The 26286-nt window shown below is 37.7% G+C and overlaps 1 protein-coding gene across 7 annotated transcripts in view; it reads left to right on the top strand.

The window, feature by feature from the left end:
- The window catches only part of CPED1 (cadherin like and PC-esterase domain containing 1), a 139614-nt gene that overhangs the window by 109482 nt on the left and 3846 nt on the right, over window positions 1-26286 (top strand). For 5 of the 7 annotated variants that reach the window (XM_052668916.1, XM_052668919.1, XM_052668918.1 and 2 more), the window contains 6 exons: window positions 5560-5677; window positions 10619-10755; window positions 19023-19243; window positions 19504-19605; window positions 19815-19902; window positions 21678-21824. In XM_052668916.1, the coding sequence (XP_052524876.1) occupies window positions 5560-5677; window positions 10619-10755; window positions 19023-19243; window positions 19504-19605; window positions 19815-19902; window positions 21678-21824 (813 nt within the window). Of the gene's footprint in view, window positions 1-5559; window positions 5678-10618; window positions 10756-11179; window positions 11309-15044; window positions 17955-19022; window positions 19244-19503; window positions 19606-19814; window positions 19903-21677; window positions 21825-26286 lie in introns of those variants that run through there. The other 2 variants (XR_008202858.1, XM_052668921.1) reach the window with 2 other exon arrangements.

The following is a 26286-nucleotide window of genomic DNA, read 5'->3' on the forward strand; positions in this document are numbered from 1 at the left end:
GTGATTAAGAGAAAAATCCTGTAATGTATGGTATACTTGTATTCTTCAGACAATGTAATAATAGCCACAATGTGAATAGCACTGGTAAGAACTTGAAAGCAATTTAGACTTATGGCTGTGCTTTGTCCGCTTTTCAAATTCTTCTCTGATGTCTCCAACATGCCTTGACAATATGGCAAGTTTCTCAGCTTTTTATATCATTCCCAGTCCCCTACTGATGTCTGTGCACTGCATGTTCCAACCCTGTGAGTGCCCAAACCTCTTATCTACAGTGACCTCTCCCAAGATCCCTGCAGAATTGAACACCTCATAGTCTTTTAATGTGTTTTTCATGACAGTGCCTCTGGGGCCAATGGGCAAATATTATGCCTTTTTTGCAGATGGAACACATTAGGTTCCTCAACAAACACAGTGGCAGCAATTTCTTTCCTTCAAAATATAGCTGCAGTACATGAATCTGCTGCCCCATGAGTTCACCCCATTAGCCCTCATCTTTCTGTTCCTTTTGATGTAGGCACTGTCTTCATATATGCATTAATGCTTGATGGAAAGTAACAGTCATTGTTTTCTAGCTGAAAGTGAACTAAAACTTCTCAGAAGATTGCTTCCCTCCATGCCAGTGTTCTAGACCTTTTTTTTTGTGCAAATAGGAGTTTCAGTTTAATGAAGTTAATATTGGGAGCTTATCTGAACCTGCCCAAATCTATGAATCTTTGGGGGTTCATTTATCACTGAATAATGCAGCCGGACAGAGGGAGACAGCTGAATAGAAGTCAACATGCCAACTGTTCCTTCATTTGTTACTGCCATATTAATAAAGTCGTTAGAGTGGAACTAATCCATCTGCTCACAATTTATTCCCTAGCAATAAGATACAATTTCACTGTTTCATGAGCTCACCCTTTGACTAATTTTATTAGAATTCTTTCCATAGCATCATTTTTAATCACTTCTAGTTTTAGTTGTGTGTAAAGTTGTAGAAAAAGATGGACTAAGAGGAGAGATGAAAGTGTTCCGTGAGGAACTGGATCAGTTTAAATAGAACCAGATCAAATAAAGTGAAGCCAGCAAGTCTACAAAGGCCAGCAGAAAAGCACTTAAAATTATCTCTTTCACAGCAAGCTTTGTTCTGTCATGTCTCAAATGTAAACAGAATCAAAAGCAATGAGGCAGCCCCAGCAGCACCATAGGCCAAGGCTGGGCTGCAGTGCTGATGGGCAGTGCTGACCAAAGGCTTCAGAGACAAAGCACGGTGACTGGAAAATCTCCCTTCTTTGCCAAAAACTAGTGAATGACATTTAGATCATCCACTAGCTCCCAGACAAGAGGGCTTAGAGTACTAAAGGGACGCAGGATTTTGGCTATGTGTTGTTTGTAAGCAATGCTAAATTGAATTCCTATGAGCTTCATTATTATTATTATTTTTTATTTGTTTTATTTTATTTTTTTACTTTAAAAAGATACTGATATGCTTATTCTGTATTGGCTGTTACTAGTATATGTGGTCTTCACTGTGTTGGGTGGGTGCAATCTCAGACATGAGTACCTAAGCAAAGCAAAGCTGACCAGTTTTTCAAAGTGCTGAGCCCACCGTTCCCATGGATTGCTAAGAGTTTTAACATAAATGCAGAAAGAATGCTGAAAAAGCTGGGAATGGAGCCTGCACAGAGGTGAGGGTGAGGGTTCCCCCCCCCCCCCCGGGTGAGGGTTTCCAAAGCATTTAATTCATTAACATGTCTACTTTCAGAGAAAGTGATAGTTTTAGCAACAGCTTTGCATGGGTTATTCCAGAAAGGTTCTGAAAAATGTACCTTCCTCTTATGAAAGGCAGAACTGTCTTGTAATATCAGTTGAAAACATTAAAATATACTTCCTTTTCTTTATATGGTGCACTGCCACTCTGCTGGGGCACTGACAATTAAAAAGAACAAAGAAGAATAATTTGTCTTGGAAAAGTTATGGGCTTCTTCTCTTCTTTCAAATCCTTCCAGTTAGGAGGAACTTAAGTGTTAATTGTAGGCAATTACAGTGATTGCAGAGAAATTATTCCTTCATTAGAATGGAGGTGCTAAAAAGGCATAATAGCAAGTAAAAATCTATTAGTACTGAACATCAACATCTTAATCTAAAGCATAATTGCAGCTACTGCAGTATTTAAATAAGACATTCATTCCATGATATTAATTGCATGACTATGGATCATCTTTACAGTGCTATGGTTCTCTCTCTCACATATATGTGTATATAGATATATATTTCAATTATTGAATGCTGAGCTAAACAAAATTTTTGTAAAATCAGACTTTTTTGTTCAAGACTTATTAAATTATAAATAAATGAAACAACGTTCACTGACAGCTCCAATAAAATTATTTGAGAAAACTTTAGCGTACGAGGCTCAAAAATCTCTGTGATTTTTTTATAAAGACAAATACCCATTATGAAGAATCATTCATTATAGTGTGCTCTGGAGAGAAACAGTTCTCTTCACACAGCAGATGGACATCAGAAATGCTCCCTATGTATCAACTGATATTGACTGAAAGGTTTCTAGATGTACATTAGAAGGTTTTATTCTTCTTTTATTTGTTAGTTTCCAGCAAATTTTCTGTAAAAATTTCTGTAAAAATTTTCTGTAAACACCAAAACAGTCCCATGAAGAATGAATTCTAGCTGAGGGGAAGTTTTCTTCTAGTCCAGACATTTCAGGGCCTTTTTGGGAGAAGGGAGAACTGATATAGCAAGAACTATCATCTAAGTTTATGTGTCTGGCTCTCGTCTTTGCCCTGAGTGATTGTAAACATTAGATCACAAGATGTTTCATCTTTGGGCAAGGCAAGAAGGATGTCATGTCACCACAGCATCTCAAGGAAACTTAAAAAAATCTGAAAGCTGTCAGCAAAGCCCCTAATGCACTGTACAGTGGTGCATCTGCACTGGATCTGTGGCTGCCACAGATTAGTTTTGCCCACTAAATTTAGCATGTCAGTGATGATAAGGGATTGGTATCCTACAAAACTGAAGCTGAAACAAATAATGCTTTTTCAGGGGTTCACAGTCTCTCAATGATCCTACAATTACATATTAAGCACAAGCACAGTCCTTTAGAACTCATGGCTTGTGTGATTTGAAAACACACAAAGTCAACATAAATCAGTGACAAAATGTGGCTTGCAAATTAATTTTTACTGTTTATTAATAAACAAGCCACATGAACCTTCTGTTAAAGATATCTCCCAAGGAATGCAACTAAAGTCAATTTTTGATTGCTTAAACACATACCCTTAGCAGAGGTATGAACAAGAAAATCCCTGTTAAATAATTTTATGACACTGCGTTGAGAGCAATAGCAGCTCATTCAGGAATTTGGAGCTTTCTTGTGAAGCGCTGTGCAAATTGTTTTACTGCAAAGTAGGAGCTTTCTGGTGTTAAGGTTAGTTAAAGTAATACTGTCAAATACCTGTCCAGGTTGTCCAGACCCAGAGGCTCCAAGACAAGCTCACAGTTTGAAACTAGAAGACACTGTGCCATTCATTTTGTCATAACAGCTTTCTTCAGTTATAGAGCATTATTACAGAGCATAAAACAAGGCAATTATATAATAGAACCCACAGATATTTTGCTGTTCTTCTGACATTTTATACATAGAGATGGCAGAAGCCCTTTAAAGTCAACAGAAGGATTTTTTTTTCACTTTTTTTTTTTTTTTCAACCAGGGAATCAAATGAATTCGTATTACATATGAGGCAACTATTTTGCTTACTTTTTAATTAAATAATCAATGCACACTTGTATTTACTAAAACCCACCATATATTCATACCTCCAACAATATAAGGGGCACTGATTATATCACAAAATTTCACCAATATTAGGACATAACTATTACTTGCCCATTGGTCCAATTTAGAAACAGCATCCCAGATCTAGCATCCCTCAGAAACAGAGAATGATAGTATGTGGCAGGTGTCTAATTCATTTTAACATCAGTTTAGAAAAGAAAAATAGAAATCATCATATTTCAATGGAGAAAAAGAACAGTTAAATCAGTTTTTTTGTTTTGAAGAAATTGAATTTTATTCTTATTTTCAGTTTCAAGAATACTGTTTCTTGAAATGAATATATGGTATGAATATATTCCACTGAAAGTGTTTTTCCATCTGTATAGTTTGTATGTTTTGTAAATAATTAGAAGTAATAAGCATATGAAATTCCTTTACAAAGCAAGTCTTGGAATATTGAATGTTAACATTATTAATATTCAGTCTCAGGCAGAAAGGGGCATGTCTTCATTGTTCATACAGTATTTAAAAACTGGGCAAAGCAATATGGAGGAAGAGTATCTTTACAAAGTAATTTGAAGTGAGGTTCATCTGAAATAACTAGATATATGCCTGTGGATTCTAAACTCTTTACAGTCAAGAGGGGAAGGCATTGTTAGGATATGATTCATTTTGTCCTAAAGTACACATCAAAAATATCAATGTTATTTCTCTTCAGAAACAATAAAGGACAGCTGCAATTGGCAATTTGTGCAGCCATACATACTGTAGCTGTCTAAAGTTACTAGAAGAGCTGCCCAGTGTTACAAATGCTGTGATGTTATTTATATCATCCGTGAATGCTTGAAGGTTATTGCTTGTAAGGCACAACATTGATATAATATTTAAAATTTAAGAACTCACATATGCTAAAATTTTTGGTCAGAAATCACTATTCTCTTAAATATTTCCTTTGAAATTTTTGGGAGCTGCTGGCACCTTCAGTATGAATAGAATAGTTTCAGTTTGAATAGAATAGATTAGAATCATATTCCAGCTTTCTAAAAGCCAATAATAGATAAAATATTTCTATGTTAATTCTGTGTCTTATTGAACTCCAGCTGGAACTGATATGGCTCAGTGTCCCAGTAGAGACTGCTGATGAATGGCATTCCTCAGGGATCGGTGCTGGGAATGGTGCTGTTTAACATCTTCATAGGTGACATGGATGGTAGGATTGAGTGCACCCTCAGCAAGTCTGCAGATGAAACCAAGCTGAGTGATGCAGTTGACACACTAGAAGGAAGGGATCCAGAGTGACCTGGACAGGCTTGAGAGGCAGGCCCATGCCGACCTCATGAAGTTCAGCAAGCCCACGTCTCTTTTTCTGAATTTTTCTTTCCTAATGCACCTGTATCTCCTCAAATGACTTTGAGACATTTCAACAGAGAAATATGAGAAATATAACTACAAATATGCATACAAAATCTCCATCAGCAAATAAGTTAGGGATTGATTGATAAATAGAAACAAAATGACATTAATTGAATGTACTTTTTCTTTGATCTTTAGCAAATGTAGTGTCTTGTACACTGTGGATTGAGATTATTACTAAACCATTGTTTGAATGCAAAAAGAATTTTAAATTTTGTGTTAAGAAATACCTTAGAGAGCTAAATGTGAAAGAACTGCAGCGCAAACCCCAAACACTGCTGTTCCTTACATGTCATTACAGAGGATTTCAAAGCCATGTGGTTTGTTGCAGCGCTGTCATTTTCACTCTTTTCATTTTTGTGCAGGACTGTGGCTCTCAAATTCACCCAGAGGAGTCCTGTGGCTTGCAGCCTCTGTCTCATGAGTACCTGTCTGCAATTTCACAGACTGCACTGAAGACCTGTGAAGCTGGAGATGCGAAAGGTTTGTGCTTAGTCTTCTCATCTCATGCTCTTCACCAAGACAGATGTAGAAAGAGATGTTTCTTACTCTCTTTGCACATGCACCAAACTACACACACAGTTATAACTAATCACTTGTAACTATTATGGATTTTTAGAATGAGATTAATTAGTTTGTGACAATTTTTATTTTGATGAATTTGTTATCAGCAATCGACCACTGTTTGCGTTATTGTCAGGTAGCCTATGAAATGCACTGAACTATTTCCATCAGAATCAAGATAAATTAAACAGGGTTTTATTCTAAATGAAAGGAAATGCCTAATTAAAAAGAAGGAAAAAACCAACTTCTTGACAAAGAATACAACATTTGGACCCACTTTATATTTCTACTGAATGTATACTGAAAACAAAAAAAATAACAATTTTGAAGTGGGCTTTTACATGTATCAATACCTTAAACATCAAGATGGACAAATCACACAGCTGAAATGCCTTTTGTTAAAATAATAATTATTCAACAACCAATATGATTGAAGTATCCCTCTGGATTAGTGAGAACCCACATCAAAGCAGAATGGCCAACAGGTATTCATTGTTAGTTCACAGATGCATGAATACTTATGCAAGTGTGCTTTAACAAATAAGAGAAATCCACAGGACTATTGGAGTATGCAGTTCTGTGCCCACTTTGAGTTGCTTTTGTATTTGACAATTCTTTTGGATTAAACAAAGAATTTGCTCAATTCTTTATTAGATAAATGAAAAATAAACCCAAACTCCTGTATTTCTACCACACGAATGTATTTTTTTTTCTTCTCATTGATAAGAGCATCTTCTCACAGCAGTGAACTTACACGAACTCAATGAACACTCATTGCACAGTAACAGGAATGCATGAAGTGCCTGAATGCATCAGAGTATATGAAAAAATAGGGAAATAAATTATTGTTTTCAATGTTAAATGAAGGGAAGACACGAAGGAGACATCACTGTACCTAGCAGCGTATTCTAATCATACAGCAAGTTATGAGTCATAAACACGGCACCGTCTATATTACTATATTAGGATGTAAAAATCCTGACTAGAAAGCCCAAATCAAATTGAAAGAAGAGTCCTTTGGGGGCAGACAGCCTGTTTTTGTGATATATAATGTGCATCCTTTGAATACCTTGTCTAGCTAAATGGAGCTAAATATAAAATATATTTAAAGACAGTGCTAATAGCATAACATTAAAAATGGAAATGACTTCAGGAAATGTAGTCTCAAAGGACAAGTCTTTATAAAAGAGAGGAATCATGTTGGCTTGTAAAATGAAAAATTGCCAGGAGATGTCTGATGAGCCTAGAACTGGGGATGTATAGTTTCCAGGAAGAAGTGACTGTATAGTTTTAATTCATTTCACAAATTCAAACTGGAACTGGAAAGTAGGGCTTTTTGTGCAAAACCACTCAATTTATAACTAAGCAATATCCCAGTCCTGACAGCAAACATTCTCATAGAACACAGAATCATAGATTTGTAGAATCATAGAATTGTTTGAGTTGGAAAGGACCCTTAAAGATATTTAGTGCAACTCCCCTGCAGTGAACAGGGACGTCCACAGTTACATCAGAGTGCTCAGAGCCCCGTCCAGCCTGACCTTGAGTGTCTCCAGGGACTGGGTATCCACCGCCTCTCTGGGCAACTTGTTCAGTGCTTCACCCTTGTTATTGTAAAAAAACCTTTTTTTTTCTTATATCCAACCTAAAATTTCTCTCTTTTAGTTTGAAATCATTTCCCTTTGTCCTATCACAACAGACTCTGCTAAAGAGTCTGTTGCCTTCTTTCTTACAGCCTCCATTTAGATATTGAAAGGCCACTCCCAGGTCTCCCTGGAGCCTTCTCTTCTCCAGGCTGAACAGCCCCAGCTCTCTCAGCCTGTCTTGGTAGGTGTTCCATCCACTGAGTCCTTTTTTTGTCCCTCCTCTGGACATGCTCCAACAGGTCTCTCCTGTACTGAGGACTCCACATCTCAGGTGAGGTCTCACTAGCCCGGAGTAGAGGGGCAAGATCACCTCCCTCACCCTGCTGCCCACACTTCTTTTGATGCAGTCCTGGATCCAGATGGCTTTCTGGGCTGTGAGGGCACATTGCTGGTTCATGTTCAGCTTTGTCTTTCATGTTCACTTGTCTTCAGCATATACCAAAAATATCTCATTTTTTCTTACTATACTTAATTACTCAACATAAGATAAATAATCTTTTCAAAAGGTACATTATCACTTTCAGTTGCCAAAACTTAAACTTTTATTATTCATATGTTTCAGTTCCTTAATATTCATTTTATATAGTTCTACTTTTCTAGTTTGTTACCTAAAACCAGATCAGCTCGTAAACGTATACAAAGTTAAGCAGAAAGTTCCATATAATGTGGGATCTCAGATGTAGCCATTGCCAGAACTTTTATGAAATTGGTTTAAAAGAAAAATTAAATTAGGAAAAATTGCCAATTTTCATTTTTTTAAGTATAAACCACTGCCCAAAACCACTTTTAGGTATTTTTTGAAGAACTAGAAAGCAGTGGTAGTCTCTGATTCCAGACCTCAAACCAACCATTCATTCTGTCCCTAATCTTTTACTCAGGAAGTATAAAGTGATAATAAAATGATACAAGGAGTTTACATGGCACTTTCTACTGTGCTGAGATGTGGTGCTTCTCGTTCTGTTCATATGAGTGCATGTGAAAATCATGCCTTGCTCTAGAACTTGGGTCATCACTTTGTAGCTTTGGGTAAAGATTCACTTCAAATCTCTAGACACAAACAGCATAAGATCTTGCCCAGGGACCAACTGTCAGGTCTTTCATCTCCCCAAAATGTTACCTGTTTGGAACTACACTACTTTTTTATCCTAATGAATGTTGAACTTTAAGCAGTCCTTGGTTGACAATTGTGGGGAATGTTGTCCTTATGGCCAACAGCTTAGTGATTAGGACAGAAGGAACACAAACTGAAAACTGCACTGTGTGAGGAGCTCTGAGCAGCTCTACCTCTGTGCTTTTGCACCATAGCCCAGAGCTGTCCCTCCTGCCTTTCTTCATACCATGCTGCAGTGGGCCACATGCCCATAGCTGCCTGCAGGAGCTCGGTTAGGTGTGCTGATGTGTGATAATGGCAGTGTTCAGGCTTTCATTTAGTTCCAGCCTGCCATCATGTGCACCGTGTCACCTGCAGGTACAGCTGGCCGTGGGTGCGTTCTGCACAGACAGAAGTGGCTGCAGGACAGGCTCAGCAGCAGCCAGAGCTGTGCAGCCATAGCACTCTGGGATACTTTGTGCCCTCAGAAGTGCAGGCTGCCCTGTGTCAGTGCAGGCTCCCATGCAAACAATTCTTGATAGTTTCATTTAAGAGGGCTCTTTTATCTGCTACTTACCAAAACATTTGCTTAGGACTTTCCAGCAGTTGGAGCATGGGGTGACTCATGGAGATGGCCTTGCTCCTGAGGTAGCAGCTGACAGCTCAGGGCCTCTGTTATTCTGCAGGCCTGGTTCTCTCAGCCTCCCGCTCTGTCCTGGCCTGATAAGTGGTGATAAACAGTGGCCTTGTGTTGCACTGAAGCTTCTTGTGTAGCAGCTGTATAACAAACACTGAGAAGCCCACCAGGATGGTTCTGCTGTCCAGTAGGAATGACTGCAGGCCTGCTTTGCAGGCGTTTGCTGCTGGAGACATTTGCTGGGCTGCAAGGAGAAACCAAAGTGTGCTAAGAAGGCTTGATAGCTTTGACAGAAGAATCTGGAGGCATGAGTTGTTTTTTTCAATAAGGCAAAAGAGGGTTTTGCTGTCATAGCTACATGGACACTGAGAGCTTTTGTCAGGACATTACAATTGTATGGACTGGAAAAAGAAGTGGAAGTGAATATAAAGGCAACTCAAGTTTTCTATCTTCATTCAGAAGCTAAGTCCCTCTGACTTCCTGTAGGATTTTGGAATTAAACAGCTTTAGAGACCCAAACTAAGTAAATCATTCAGTCTTTCAAAACAGATGCTTGAAACTCACTGACTTGTGACAATCCCACTATGCACTCCTTAACTGCAAAGTAATGTTTGAAAATGGAGGTCAGTCATGTAGATTACTCATCTAACTTCAACCATCTGAAATGCATGTGTGTGGTTTTCCGAATTCTCAAAAAATAAAGAAATGAGTATTGATGAGGGAAAGCCATGCTCTCTCTTGCTTTACTTTTCTATCCAGAGGCTTTGATCAATACTCAACTTTTCAGAAAAGAACTGTAGAATCATACAATTGAATCATAGAATCGTTCAGTTGGAAGGGATCCTTAAAGGTTCTCTAGTACAACTCCCCTGCAATGAACAGGGACATCCGCAGTGAGATCTGCTTGCTCAGAGCATAGTCCAGCCTGACTCTGACTGTATCCAAGGATGGGGCTTCCATTACCTGTCTGGGGAACCTGTTCAAATGTCTCACCACACTTATTGTAAAAAAAATTTTTTTTTATATCCAATCTAAATCTCCCTTATGGTTTGAAATCATTTCCTCTTGTCCTATCACAGACTCTGCTAAGGAGTCTGTCCTCCTCTTTAGCAAGGTCTGATAAGTGAGAGTTAATCTTGATAGATAAGAACAAATCTTGCCTTTAGATGTTTTAGAACTGTAAATATTTTCCTTTTCCCATTCTGCCTCTTTAACCCCTTCGACTTTATTTTATCCTTTCTGCTGGGAAAGGACAAACTGATGCAAGAAAAGCAATTTGAACTGAGAAATGAACCCACAAGCTACTGTCAAATTTGAGCATTCACAGTTCTTTCAGAGAGAGCAAAAGGAATGCAGAGAAGGAAAGAGTCTCTTTAATATATGGAAAACTGCTGTCACAAAATACTTGAGAATGCCTCATTGGCTCCACAGTAGCACTCCTCAAAAAAATACAGAGGAGATGCTAATAAACCATTGCTGTTTTCCAGGGCAGTGGATTGTCCCTTGCCTCAGCTGCTCTGACAACAGAACCTGTGACTGGAGAGAAATAATGTGGCAGCCCCATGGCTGCCAATACTCTGTGCTCGATAAGCCCGAGCTCCAGCAGTGTGTGGAAGGCAGAAAGGTAAGTAACAGATTCTGCTCTTTAATTTCGTGTTATTTACTTGAATATTAAGTGTTCCAGAATCTTAAAAGAAATTGCATGAGTGATGTTTAAGAAAAATCCCTTTTTATTATAGTGGGGAAAAAGTTTTGGACAGAGAATCCACTATCAATAATTTAGCCTCCTATGCAGTCACAGTTGTACACTGCCATTTCACATAAAACTCAGGTCATACCAATGGAATTTCAAGATCTGTAATGTACATGGTTCTCAATGAGACCTGCAAAGGGTATCCAAGCATGGTAAACAGAGAAGGGATTTGCATTGTTACAGTTTGTCTCACACTTTACATGCAAGTTTAGTTTCTTCTGCTGCATACCTAATGCATGGCATTGCTTGTGCACACTAATCTTACCAAGTCTTCTTGCACATTCTTTTCTTATAGTGAAGCTTCTAAGGTGATTGCTTGGAAATACAAGGTCTCCTTAATAGGCATGCTATGACTATAAAACTGTTGAGAGAAAGCTCTGATCTGAGGCTCAGGTACATTACTGAGGATACAAGTATCCAGAAAGTAAGTAATTAATTGTTATAAAGATTTTTTAGAGTGCATTGTCTAGATAAGAAAATAGTAATTAACATTTTGAAAGAATCTGATACAAGTTCTGTATGGACAGATACAAAAATAATAGTTTTCAATTAACATTTTCTCCTTCATTTCTGATCATTTCTTGTTCTGCACAGAGTTCTTCACTGTTGCTTGGCTTGATTTCTGCCTGTGGGTTTCTCCTACCATACTTTTCTCAAAACAAAACAAAACAAAACAAAACCAGTGGGTTTATATGACAGAGAAACTCAAATTGCTTATTAAATACAAAACAAGCACTTCTGGATTGACCACAACAAACAACGTAGAATGATTTGCTAGCTTTGGTCTTTAATTTCCATAGACATGGGGCTGTTTCAGTGAGAAAACAGCCCTTGGTCAGACAGCTAAAGGATGACAGAACAGTATACCACAGTGGAAGTGAATTTCCAGGGCAGTGTGGGATTCACTTCCTGAATCTGAGTGCTCACATTCATCAGTGTGAAAACGAGGACAACCATTTTTAAATGTCCGCTACAGCCAATCTGAATTCAAATGTTATGACTTTCATCCATTCTAGTGTCAAACAAGAGGCAGAGCTAATGTGAGGTGCATTAACACAGCGTGAGAAAAATCTGTGTAAAACTAATGGCACGTTTCCTATTCTGCACCTTTTGCATCACTGTCTGATAACCATTACTGGGCTGTAGAAAGCTGCTGAATCACTCATGTTACCTTTTCACAGATGTCCATGTACCCGCTTTATTCTTTATAAGTCATCATCCTAATGCATGTTCCTATTTTGCTATATATCTATCATCTCCTATGTCTTTCCTCAAATATTATTGTTGTTACACTGTGGTATTATTAATTTTGTGTAGCATTTTCAAATAATATTTGTGCTTCTTTCACCAAATAAATAATTGTAAGGCCTGGATCAAGTTCCTCGTGTTGTTGGAACTTAGGAAATCAGAAAGTCTTTCTTTATACATAAATTGGATGAGTAGAAATGGTCCTCTGCTTAGGTGTTAAAGTCCTGATATGTCTATGATTAAGGGAAACTTTATACACTCTGAGGATATGATAGAAAAAGTTTTGGTTTTTTTTTTCAGGCATTCACTGAAAGAGACTTTTGCTTATCAGTTTTGTAAGGGAGCCATTGAGTAGACAGGTGTAATTCTTGAGAATAAACACATTTTTCTTATTCAAGATATTTTTATAACCATCCATCAGTATTTATTTTCCCTAACTTGTGATATTGTTTTCAAACCATTATATACCTCAGCTTTAAACGCTATAGAGATCACTGAATTAATATCAATTAATTACATCATAATTTCCTTAGTAAAATAAACAGAAGGGTTCAACACCGACACGCTGAGCAGACAACAAAAACATAATGAGGGCAAAATATAAGCCCAAAATCATCAGCCTAGATGAGGATACTGAGATGATTTAGAATGTTTTTTAATCCTGCTGAAGTTAGAGGACAACAGAAATCACTCGTGTTCACTTACCAAAATGCACTCAAATATGGTACACTCTTCTGTATTCAGGGGATTGGTAGTATGCCATCGTATTTGAAATATTCATCTTGTGTAACATTGTTCTCCACAAAATCTACATTTTGCAGCATCAGAAGTAAAATTGTTCCATCAGAGCTGGAAGTAACTGTGAGATCTCCCAACTCAGCCCTGTTTTCTTACCTGCAGATCACACAGTATCTGAATTCTTGCTCAAAATGTATTTCAAAATAAGGCAGTTAAACAGCCCACGTAATTACCAAGTCTTCCTTTGGAAAAGAGAGTGGCATATGTCAGTAGCATCAGTGGATCAAATGATGTCATGCCTTCCCTTGAGCCTCTGTGATTTTGTGGATTTGACTCTAGAGTACCATTTGGAGAAAATTCAGACTCATGTAGGATTTGATCAGGAATTGAAGGAAAAGGAATTAGTAATATTTCTGATACATTAGGCTGAAGCCTCTGATTTTTGTCCGTCAAAAAACATATAGTTCAGCTTCATGATACTAATGTGCTGGTTTTTACTTTGTATGATTAAAACTTCAAAATTAGACATGATAAAACAGCATAAGTGCCTGTGATTATATATTTTCTTTAAAAATGAGGTGTCAATCTCTCTGCCGCTGTCACATTCCAACTATGATAACTGCAGATTGTGTTCTTATGCACATCTTTTAATGCAGTGCACACACACACAAGAAAAAAAAAAAAGTCTGTGTATTGTTTTGCCTGTAGAAAAAGTGAAGGGAAGCGTGCAGTGAGTTTATCATTACACATTACTGTGTAATGATATCTGGATGTGCATCAGCAACTAATGAAGCAAGATGGAAGGTGAATGCCAATAGTCTCTTTTTGGATGTAGCACATGTAAGATCAACTGTAAGTTTAAGTGCAACTGTACTTTTTTGTTATGTTTCATAGAACAGCAGTTAAATACAGTGCTCAGATATGTTTCTTGCTCTTTGATTTCTTTTATGTGTTTATCAGCATTTCTGAAAGATACGATCATTCAAATAGCACTTCTTTCCTGTATTCAACGTAAAAAAAGTCTACCAAAATATGCTTTTCAATTTTTTTTTCTAATTTCAAGCTGCTTTCATAGATTTAATTAAAATGCATTTGTAATTCAAAGCTCATCTCTAAAATTATCAAGTCCTTTCTCTATAACAGTGATTCACTTATCCTGGCTGTGACTTCAAATAGGATTTAACTACTATTTTAGCTTGTGTGCATATAAAACTGTGTTTGAGCTAAGCTGTTTCTGTTTCATAAGAATCTAAGACCACCTGTAGTGAAACAGATTGGTGGAGACATGAGAAAGGATATGCATTCACAAAAACAGTTTATAAGAGGCCTCATTTTGCTTTATGATGTGTTAGCAAGACTAGTCAGTCATATGTTTGCATTTCAGACACTGTAAACAGGAAAATTCTGAAGTGTTGAGGCTCAGGTGGTTCTGGCATAGTAGATTTTCCAGTTATAGCATTTGTAATTGTTCTCCCTTCTAAACTCTTAGTATGGGTAATAAGATGCAGGTACATTGTTTTACAGAACTCCATGCGTGCCCTAATTGAAGGAAAGAAATAGACAATCTTAATAAAAAGAATGTATCTGTATGATATTGGCCAACAAGAATTTGCTGTAAGAATTATCCAATTCTATTAAGACACAGTGCTCAAAATTTTGTACAGTAACTTTTAAAATTAGGTATAGGAAAAGGAGTTCTAACAGGTAATTATTTATCCAATTAGCAGCACATAGACCATAGCACCTCAATAGCATGGGGAGATTTTGTTTATCATTGAGAAATATTTCTCAGAGTTTAGTCTTATAATAAAGTGCCATTGAATCATGTGTAATTAAGGACAGGAAATGTAAAAAGGCAATATTTGCTGAAGTACTTAAAATTCAGCTGTTAAAACAGGAATTTTAGCTTATAATTTCTTAATAATATTTTAGAGTTAAGTACTGTTTGGGATTTACAGGTGCTTAGGTTTCCTAAGCGTGGTTAATTTATAATGATAGGTCTGGTTAAGAAGTGAATTCCACTATGCTTACACAATCTCTTAAAGCCTGTAAGCTATGATGGACTTTTTTCTCACAAAACATTTGCAACAGAAGACGCTGAAAGCATCTGTCTGCATGACAGTGTTGTTCTCTGTCTGGTAAAATTATAGCCTTATGTATGCCTGATCCTTTAGTCATCCTGCAGACAAATCCCCCATTGACCTGAACAGCGCAGGACTAAGCCTTGTGCCAGACTGTGGAGAAAATAAGATACAGCATATTCTGCAAACCTGAACCATCATTTGGCTCATTATTGTCATAGAGCTAAACAGGAGCATCCACAGAGCCCCTGGTTCAAATAGTATGTGGCATGCACAGCTTTGGTAAGTTTTTGCAACTGTACAGAAACATATGTTGCCATAGCTACCACACATTCAATTGCATTTAATAATTAGTCTAATTCATCAAAGCTCTTGGATTATTTGGAGGGCATAAGCAAGTTTTCTTCCTGGAGCTATGCACCACCTGCTTTAGCCTCTGGGTTGTCCAAACAAATGCTGATAATGAAGCTTGTAAAGGGTGGATGCTTTGAAAGATACTTTCTGATAGTCTGCATATCAATGCAATTCAGGGCAAGGGCATTTTGAAAAGATTTTTTGCAGGTAGGATTACACACAAATGCCCTGTTCATCCACCTGGGTGTTTTTTTTTTTTAAGCAGAAGAAAAAGAATTTGTCTGTTTCCTTCCAGGATTAACAGATGCCTCACAGTATGGTTGGAACAATGGTTAGAACCAGACTGTTGGATGCAGAGAAGGCCTTAATGAGTGGATGCTCTACGTGCAGATTTGGTGGTGATGTGTTGTGCATCCAGCAGCCTGGGATGCATTGGATTACAAAGAATCCACAGTTATCTTTCTGTCTGAGATCTCTGCTGCATTTATGGGATGCAGAGCATCCCGTTCAGAATGCGGCACGCATTGTCTCCATAGTGTGTCTGCTGACGCCTCCAGTGAAGATCACAGACATCAGCACTCATTTTAATGACATGTCTTTCAACAGTGCTGTGATTTCACTGTGAAGGAAGTAGCTGGAGTTAAACAGACTTGCGTGATTCCAGTGATACTGTCTTGGCATAGCTCATACCTGCTTGAAGTCAGAGATTTCTTGACTGAAAGCTAATATGATTGTTATAACTGACTGACATCTTTGAAGATAATCTACATTTTATATCTCTCTTTCTGTACAAACACAGGTCTGCTTTGGCTCATTTTCCTCTTCTCCTCTTACATCAAGTCTTAACTATTCTCTTAGCAGACCGGTTTCTGAGTATTTAGGTTAATTTTCCTGGTGCAACCTGTATTCATCCACCAATGTGATGTTGCTATCTGTCACATTCCTGACATCCTTTTCAGCCACACCTTCTCCTAGTTATAAATATACATTCCCACATGGACGCTCAGTCATGGATCTAATCCTTTTCCTGATCTGCTTTAATTCTTCACAACAAGCTCACTTAAGAGTGAAAATTGAGATGTTTTGAGACTCAAAACTTACTCCTTCAGAGGTGAGGTGTGGACAGCCTTGTGAGTCTTTTGATATTTGAAGAAGTACCTCTGGGCACTGACAAGTATCTGCTTCATCTAGTTATGCTGACTGCTCTACAAGAGTCTGCTCTGACTCCCAGCACCTCCTTCACATTCTCAGAACATCAGCACAACAATAATACTATTTTTGGTCCATCTTATATTTTTATATGATGCCTAGCATCTTGGCACTAAGACATTTTTGCGTCTATATGTCATGTTTTGCATCTGTATGCCATGGCTCTTCTCTCATTTTTTTTTTCTTGTCTTTTTTGTTTGTTTTTGTGTTGTGTTGTTGTCTGCTGTTGGGATACAGCTAGATGAGATTAGACCTCATACAGCTAGAAGAGAAAGTATTTATCAGAATATAAGTCATTATATAACAAAGACTAAGGCAAAATTGCCACATTTTCCAAATCAGTGTAGCTTATAGCTGAATGTGCTCCTTTCAGTTGGAAATCCCCATCATAACTGATTCCAAAATGGTGTTATATGTTATAAGAAGAGAAATAGTCTAACATGATCTACTGTGTATGACCTAGTAGAGCCTGCTTGTTATTCTGCTCATGGTGTTCTGTACTTTTATAGAAATTTACTCACCCATACCGCAAGTTAATGATATCCTTGCCTACAAATATCTAAGAACTACTCTTTAAATAGATATCCATCTATATAACACAGTGATGGACTCATGAAGTGAAGATTAAAGAGATGTGGATATAGACAAACCAGAGAGATTAAGAGCTTTTGCAAGTTGAAGAATTCTTGTTTAAAACCTCAAGTTAGCCTACTTTAGAATTAGGTCAGATTGTAGTGTGGACTGTCTTCCAAACTGTAAATAATTGTGTGCATGTCTGTGCGTTAGAGAAGGAAAGAGGGGGAGAATCCAACAAATCCTTCCACTGCCAAAGATCCTTGACTTCTGAGTCATGTTGTGCTTGGCTTAAAAAGGTTTGTGGCACAGTGTGAAAAGAGTTGGAAATCCCCTTGCATGTGAGAGAAGCTCTTGTGCAGTCCAAGCAGGAACAGCAACTGTTTACAAATTTAATCTGCAAAACAGCAAAACAGCCTTGAGAGATCCAGAAAAAGACATAAAGCAGCTTCTACGTATGAATTTAAAACAGCTTCTGTGCCTACCAAACGATTCTCTGCAACCTGCAGACAGGGCATGGAATGTTCAAGTTACTGTTGTGTGCATTCTCGGCTCTGCCACCAGATCAGGGTGTGTTCATGTGAAACAGATTCTGTCCTGGGGAAGCTTTCCTTGGGACACAGTTGTGGTTCATTTTTTCTCGTAGCAGTCTCATAGGGGGCACTGGATTCAGTCTCTAAAACTGTTCCTGAAGGGAACAAATAAATAGAAATCTATTAGATGAGAAAAGTCCATCATGTTTTCACCGCATAAAATCTCTAAGGCACGCTTTGGAAACATCTTCTTAAACATGTTATCTTGTGTTGTCTGAATTCTATTTGTCTAACCAACATTCAAGGTGGAAGTGTTAAAGCATGAAAAAAGAAACCAAATCAAAAACCAAATGTCAACCCCTACTTACAGGATGACAACTACCCCAAATGCCAGAGGAGGCAGGAAAAAGAGGCACACTGCAGTACAGAAACAGGGTTGATATTGTGTTATGGCTCTGTGGGGTTTCTGACTCTCAGTTTTACTTTTTTGCTCCCTTGTATGCATTTCTGGTTGACTGTGATATTTACAGATCATAGGCAGTTTCACTGGCAAACCTCAGTGAACCTGTGATCTCTTCAGATTTGAACTTCTATCATTGCTTACACGTTTTCCTTAGCAGGAGGAAATGTTAGTTTTATCCACTAAAAATAGGGCAATAGTATTGAAAATATATACCTTCAGTTCTGTGGTCTCAACGTACAGAACCCTTGATTTGGCAAAGTCCACAGAATGGCTTGAAGCAACCCTACATTTAACTTCTTTATTCATTTGCAAGTTCAGAGACAGACTGCTGACATCTCTGTTTTCCTTATGGCTCTTTCAGCTCCCTTTAGGATGCAGTGCTTCCTGTCACACACAGTCCAGGACTGTATTCAGATTCTTTGCCACCAAAATAGCTCTCTTTTTTAATTCTCTCTGAAATGAAAGAAAGACCATCTCTTTACAAATAAGGCAGCAGTTGCACTCATTGATGTGTGTGTTCCTTTGGTGTAACTTCTAATTAATCACATTTATGGAAGACAGAAGTTAACCAAGACATGCTGTGTAGGAACAAACCACATGAAAAACTGAAGGAAGCAAAGCAGGAAACTGCAAGAAATCAGGAGAGAAACTATTAGCAATTTGAACTATAATGTTATGCTAAAGAAAGCAAGGATAAAAAGTGTTATATTAACTGTGCAACTATAGACATTTATTTGTACTTTTTTTCATTGAATCGGATAATGTTTGCAAAGTCAGAATTTTAGTACTGAGCTGTCAGGCCTGCCCTCACTGGCAGCTCACAGAGAGTTTTCTTGAGTTTTGTGAAAAGGATCTAAAAGCCTCCAGCCTGGCTGTATTCTTTGCTTTTTGTTTTTGGTGTGTATAGCTTCTAAGTCACATCTTCTTTTCCATCCAAAGATTCTTTTTATAGGTGACTCAACCAACAGAGGGATGATGTACTATCTAATAGAAAGAGTGAATGAGACTCTTCAGGAATGGCAGAAGACTCATGATGTTAAATGTTATGATAATATCAATGATGGAAAAACATTTATCAGTTACTCCTACTATCCCCAGTTTTGGATGACTGCAAACCAGAGACCAACTTTTGAAAAAGCACTAGAACAACTGCTGCAGAGGTACTGTATAAACTCCACTGCTGGTTGGTTTGTGTTTTATTCTATTCACAAATGTGTTGAACACATTTTGGAAGTAAAGTAAGCAAACAATTAAACACAATGTGTTCAGGCCGTATTGTGTGGTTGAAAAGTAGTAGAAAATGACATCAGGCCTCTGATCAGGGTGCCAGATACAGTTCACTGAAATGCAATGCAGTGCCGTTAAAATGTTTGCCATCTGTTTTAAGGCAACGTGTTGGTTTTTTCTTTCTGGGTTTCAGATCACGTCCGCTGGAGAACACAGACCAGACCGTACTAATTGTAGGTGGCGTTCAGTGGCTTAATTCCAATCACCTGCAAATTATCCAAAAGGTGTTGAACAGGTAATGTTAAGCACTTAGTGTTATTCCATGTCAAGACTTGATATGATAAATTATGAGAAAACACCAGAAATTTTAAATGCAAACATTTCACTTGTTTTCTTATGGGTGTGGACTTAATTGACTTTGAAAGAAAAAAAACGCGGTGTCTTTTGATGTGCATGTTAAGTAAAACGTGTGTCCTGTTTTTATCTTTTTCACTTGCCAAACAGAGAAAACCTATCAAATATCCTGGTAATCATCAAATCCATAGGGATGGGCTTTCACCTCCCAGTGGATGGAATACATTCTTTATCACAGGTAAGTAACAGTATATTTAGAGTGCATTTTCACAGAAGACTTGTTATTTCAGCAACCATTTCTTCTGTCTGGTCGAAGTATGTTATCTCTCCTGCTGAGCAACTTCTATTTGGATCAAAGAAAGGTGTTTATATTTGTTAGTTTGTGGCTTACTGATGTGGATTCAAACCAATTAGCCTTATTTCATGAATTCCACTGCAATCAGAGTCATTTGAGGCACTGTGCTGAGTCAGCTGTGCCAAGAACTAGAGGAACATCCAATATTAAGCCTTATGGCAGAGTTGAAGTTGAACTGGGGCTGGGCAGATTGCTCTCTATACCACACAGAGCACAGACCCTCCATAAGGTGATACAGTCAGGCCAAGCGAGCAATACAGCAAGTTGAAATCATGTCCAAGACTTCTCAGAGTAACAGATGGGCTCATTTCAATGTACTGTAAAACTCATTCAGTTCAATATTTTTATTTACAATTTTGTTGGTGGGAGAGAGAACACGTGAAATACGTGGATAAGACAAAGCTGGGAAGCATTGCAAGGTAGAACAAAGCAATTAATGCCTACCACCATTGCATGTAACACTAGGGAACAGCTTAGTCACACCAGTTGAATAGAGAAAACTCATAGCTTTTCTAGATTATATAGAGCACTTCTATGACACTGAGATCTGCTGTTCACCTCTTCCAGCCATAATACATTACTTTGTTTGGCATGTGATTTTTGCTATAGAGGCAAATTGTCAGATTTTGCCCAATTCTTTCTAGATTTACACTATCTGCCAGTAATCTTCACTGAATTTCTTCTTATGGATTCCAACCATTTTCTTTGTTTATAAAGATGACTAAATTATGGGACATTGGAAAAGTGGTTGGAATCCATGTGAACAAACATGGTCAAAGTTATTGCTATAGCATTCAGCAGAGTTCAGACTTAGAAGGAGAAAGAAGAACTTTGATCTTATGTAGGTGGGGCAAGGATAGAAAGACTATTAAAGGCTTCCAAAGGTTATTTTTATTCTTTTTCTCAAGCAAATTCAGGAAATTCAGAAAACTCCGGAAATCAACTTAAGTGTGCAATTCACTATGTTTTCCTTTTCAGTATTTGAATCATATGTCAAATTTTGCATGTAGTTTGGGTGCTATGGACTTCTGGATTACCCCAGCTACTCTCAAAGCCCTTCTACCTGCAGTGTCAAAATGTGTTGCCTAGACAAATTTATTAGCTATAAATCTTTCTATTCTTGGTCATCCTGCAATACGTTGAGAACAAATATTCTGTTCTTTACTATGACTGTGTCTAAGATACCTATGCCATATATTCCTTTTTAAACAACAGTCTCAGTGTCTTTGATCTGAATCTGAATTTATACTTTACAAGAAAATTTGTTACATAGACAATTTCATAATAGGATTTTTTTCTGAAATATATTAACAAAATGTATATTAAAAAATTACTCAGTAATTATATTTTAAGCAGCATTGAAACATTCCCATGAAGGAAAGGAAGCTGGGCATCTACTGAAAAATAATTACAGTTACTGCTAATTTCGTTTCTAGTTTACATCTTCTCTAAATCAATCCAATTTGTTGTGCAATTAAAAGAAAATATTGTCAATTTTCTTATAACTATTTATGTGCTGCATAACCTGTTCTAAGGAAATATATATAATGAAACTGTTTTGTCCAAAATGCAGTTTTACTATTCATTTCAATGGCAAAATAAAATAACCTGTAGAAAGTCCTTTTGAAAAACTTTGCAATATGTTATCTGGAATGCAGGCAGAAGTACAAAACTTGTGGAATGAAAACTTGGTTATCTTGGAGACAGCAAAAACATATGGCTATGAAGTTGTTGACACGTTCATCATCACAATGGGAAGATACAAAGAATTCCTGCGGGGGAAGTGTGGGTGTCATTTCCATGAGGTAGGGGTTTATGTATTTCTCAGGTATTTATGAGAGCTATTAACTGCTTAGGAACTTAGAAACAAAAAGGTATGCAAATAGAAGTTGCTGTTGTAACTGGAAGTTAGGCCTGAATAAAGGCTGTAGAGACAGCAGCACACATATGGTGGCACTTGGCCACTGTGGACCAAATGGCATGGCTGCCCAAGAACAGGCTGAGCTGCTGTGATGGTGGCTCTTTGAAAGAAAAACAAGCATGCTCTTCTAAAGAGGTAACTTTTGGAAAATAATACTTTATTCTTTCCAGGTTCTTACAGCATTTGCTATCCATTATGTATCTCTGCTATTTCTGCATGTACTCTGTTTTCGTTTTCACAATAGTTCAGTCTCACATGTTTTGTCCTAAGCCTTCCTAACTGAGCTAGTTGGCAGACTCCCTTCAAACCATGACTTAAAATGAAAGGTTGTTCTTATTTCTGTATATATGTTTTCACATTTCTAAGAAAAAGTTATCTGGTATCATTACAATGACAGGTTAAATTAACAGAAATGGTAAGTCATTTGTTCTCATTCTCACCCAAGTCTCTGATTTCTTTTTTGTATGAGGTCTGTAGAGAGTGAGCACAACAGGGATGTGATAAAATATGTGAATAAGGCAATTGAGAATATATTCTTATTCTGTTTGTTCTAAGGCAGGGAGTCTTCACAGCATATTACAAGTGAGGGGATTCCGTGGATTAAATCAGAAACAAATTAGTAAACACATTATTATATTTAGACACAAAATCAGTGGCTAGGAGGCCAAACCAATGAGAGTTTGAAAAATAAGATATTTAAAGTTTTTCTGGTTTGTCTGAGATGTCCTTTGAGTATGTGGCTTGTGCTTTTGGTATAAAAGGCCACTTCCCAGGTTTTATTTGCATGATCAGTGCGTTGAAAATCTGAGCACTGCTTAAAAGAAGGCTCACAAATATTGCATTACTCTCTTCAGAAACTAGGAAAATCTTTGAGGAATAAAGAGGACATATCTTTCCAGGTGCTAAAAACAAAAACAAAAAGAAAACAAACAAACAAACAAAAAACCCAAAAACAAAAAAACCCAACAGCTTACTTCTGATAAATAAGTATTTCTTCAGTGACAACTGCAGTTGTGCACTCAGAAATCACCAGAAGCACCATGCCTCGGTTCAATGCTGGATCCAAGGACAGATAAACCTCCTGGATATGTATAGATAAAATCATGTGTAGCACAGTAAGAAATTGATTGTGATGCCACGAAGATCCTTATTCTTATGAACTGAACCCGAGTTGTCTCTTTATCAAAAAAACTAGGAAACGACCACAAATTTTTATATTAAAATCTGTTTAGGACCATGAAATTTGAACTGTCATGTTTTTCAAGAAGCTTACACTTCCCTTTGCATGACCATAAGACAAATGGCAAGTACACTTTCTTTCACAGCATAGAATGAAAATATGAAATGAAAAGAAATTGTTACTGAAAAGTTCAAACTGGAAGAAAAAGAAAAAGGATGCAATGAAGGATGTCTTCTTGAAATCAAGAGTTAATGATTTCATGGTATTTCACAATCAGCTGGAGGCTTTGTGTCAGTAAGAAATTTCTTAATAGAAATACCAGGAGTTTGATTTCTGACCAGAATAATGACACCAGCAATCTGAAGTATCATTTAAGAGACAGAACTCCATTATTTATTCCTTATGGAGACAATCCTAATTTTTTTAAAAAATAGAATTATCATAATAGATTTTTAAAAATTGTCAACAAAACCAATGAAATGTAAGTATCTTTCCAGCATGATTTTAGCAATTTGTTTTCTGTCAAAAGAAATGACTGAAAATGGGAATGACTGCCAAATGTTCTCTGAATCCCTCAAGAGAAGGACAAAACCTTTTGCTTAATTTGCCAAGTCATGCCTATTTTTCTGCAAGCCCCACCCTTGGCCAAGCCTGTCCCCAGGACATTGACCACGTGCAGAAGTTTTGTAGCTTCACAGCTACAAAGGTGGGCTGTGACACTCAGAACAAGGTAGAAGCACTCATTCTTGCTGTAAAGAAATGTCACAACAGCTGTGATGTATTTCCCTTAGAGTTCCAGAAGATGGAAATATCTAATAAAAAAGGTTTCCTTCTTTAGGCATGCACAACATGCACTGGAAAACAAGATATACTGTGGCTAATTAAACTTAGGAGTAGTTTAAACCAAGCAAACTGAAATTCAGTGCTGATGATACTAAAAATGAAGCAAAATTCTAGAGTATCCTTTTGGTGTCTGCCAGTTGGACCCTAGCATAGCAAGCCTGACCATTTTTTTGTAGCCTGTGGATTATAATTAATTCTCCCAGCCACAGCACTCATATTAATAAATATAAGGCTTTGATTTTTCTATTTAGACATTCCACACAAAGGTACAATGTCAGGGAAAAACAGATTACCGGACAATAAATGTGTTCCCAAAAAAGAGAAACAATCAGCTTTGCCTAGCTGGACCCTGTTACAGTTTGTTGAGGCTGACTGGACAGAGCACTGGCCTGGGCATATTATCAGATATTTTGGAGTGCGTGTGCTGAGGGCAAGCCTCACAGCTCGTTTCTACCTCAGGCTCCTCAGCACTCTCATGTTTTCAGTCCGTTGCTTTGGCCTCTGTCCTGTTTTGGGACCAAACACAGCGTACATGGTTAATTAGCTGATCCTTTAATCTGCTGTGCTTTATACATTAGGGAGGGATGAACACAGCTCAGCCCAAATGGAGCTGAGATGATGGGAATAAGTCACAGAGCAGATATTTATGCAATGAATAAATAGTTCCATGGAGTAAATGCCTCCCTCCTTTTCACCCAGACAGCTACATCGAGCCCCTTTTTGCCTACTGCCCAGATGTGGGTGTCTTCATGGGTCATTGCTGATGCTTTCCATTTCCACCAAGCTTTTCAGTGAAATGGAGGACTTCAAAGTGAAATATTTCAGAAGCTTTGTAGGTGGAAAACAGCAGGGCATGATCAGCCATCAGCACTTCTCATGCACTTTTCCATCATTTTGCATGAGCTCATGTGCAGATTTGGCCTTGCTTAACTGCCCAAGGATCTAAACAGAGAGTGTGTGTTTCTGGGGAAGATCAGGGAAGAATTTGGCTTGTAGAGCTGTTATTAACGAGGCTTGAGAGGCCAGTGTGTTGAAAGAAACATAGATGTACCCAGGAGAATCCATCAGCCACCAAAAACCAGACTTGATCCTTGACGAAAGCAAAAAGAAAGTCCTTGAATGTTTTTGATACCTCGTTAATTTTAACAGTTTTGTCATCAGTTTATTTCTACATCCTGGCAAATGAAGTTTCATCAGGTGCTGGAGCAGTTTCCACTAGGAAAATGGCATTTTGCCTCTGAGGTTGGAGCCAAGAACATTATGTAAAACTCCAGAACATTTCATGTTGTATGAAACCAGATGAGGTGATTAAATCTACTTTTTACTTTCACTTTCTTTCTCTTAATAAAATGTCCTCCTAATCTCCCAGAAGACAGCACCCCTCTGCAAACTGAAGCAAGGCACAGCCATATGGGAATGGAGGGATATCTATTCTGTGCGATCAGAAAACAGGAACTGAAATGCATTCATTAGTTCTCATTTAGCTCTCACTAGCTGTTCAAATATATCCCCTGTTTGTCCTGATAAATTATTTGAGTTCCCACCAACACACTTCAGAGGGCCTTGGGTCATGCTGACAGCACAGAAATCTGCAGCAGATTGGCAAGGAGTCTAGACTCATGGGAAATTATATTGATCTGGGACAAAAAGTCTTGCATAACTCTGGATCTTTCTGCCCAAACGTATTTCTAGTTCTGTACACATATGCTAACATGATTTTGTAATTACCCCACGCATCAAAAATGCTTATGGAGAAGTAGATTTGCCTGCCAGCAGTCATAAAGATCTTATTGAAACCTATTTTTATTCAACTTTATTCCCAAATTTAATGGCAATGAAAGCATGGGCACAACAGAAGAGAAAGAAGCAAGCTTGGTATTTTGATGTATTAATAAGTGCTTGGCTTCTGAGTGAACATTAGATTTCATTCTTTGGAGATTATGCCTAACAGGAATGCAGTTTGGGTGATTGGTTCAAGGTGGCATCATTTTGGATCTGTAAGGCCTAAGGCCCTAACTTAGAAAAATGAACCCGTAGTAATTGCCTGGATAAAAATAACAGCCCTTTGGCTTATCTGCATCAAATTGGTCTGAGGATATATTAATTTTCTACTTGGATAATTCCTGGTCTTTTGTTAGTTTAGCCGTTTCCATCATAGACTTTCTGCTCAGTCTTTCAAGCCTTTGAACATTTTTCCTTCATTCACATTTGCTTCTGTGTGAGTTATTCCAATCCATTTAGTACGAGCCTCACTATGTATGAACTTTGTTTCTGTTTGTTCACTAACCGTAAATAGATGGGTTTTTGTTTGTTTGCTTTTCTC

The sequence above is a fragment of the Tympanuchus pallidicinctus genome, unplaced genomic scaffold (assembly GCF_026119805.1).
Source record: "Tympanuchus pallidicinctus isolate F22 unplaced genomic scaffold, pur_lepc_1.0 scaffold8, whole genome shotgun sequence".
Lineage (NCBI taxonomy): Eukaryota > Metazoa > Chordata > Aves > Galliformes > Phasianidae > Tympanuchus > Tympanuchus pallidicinctus.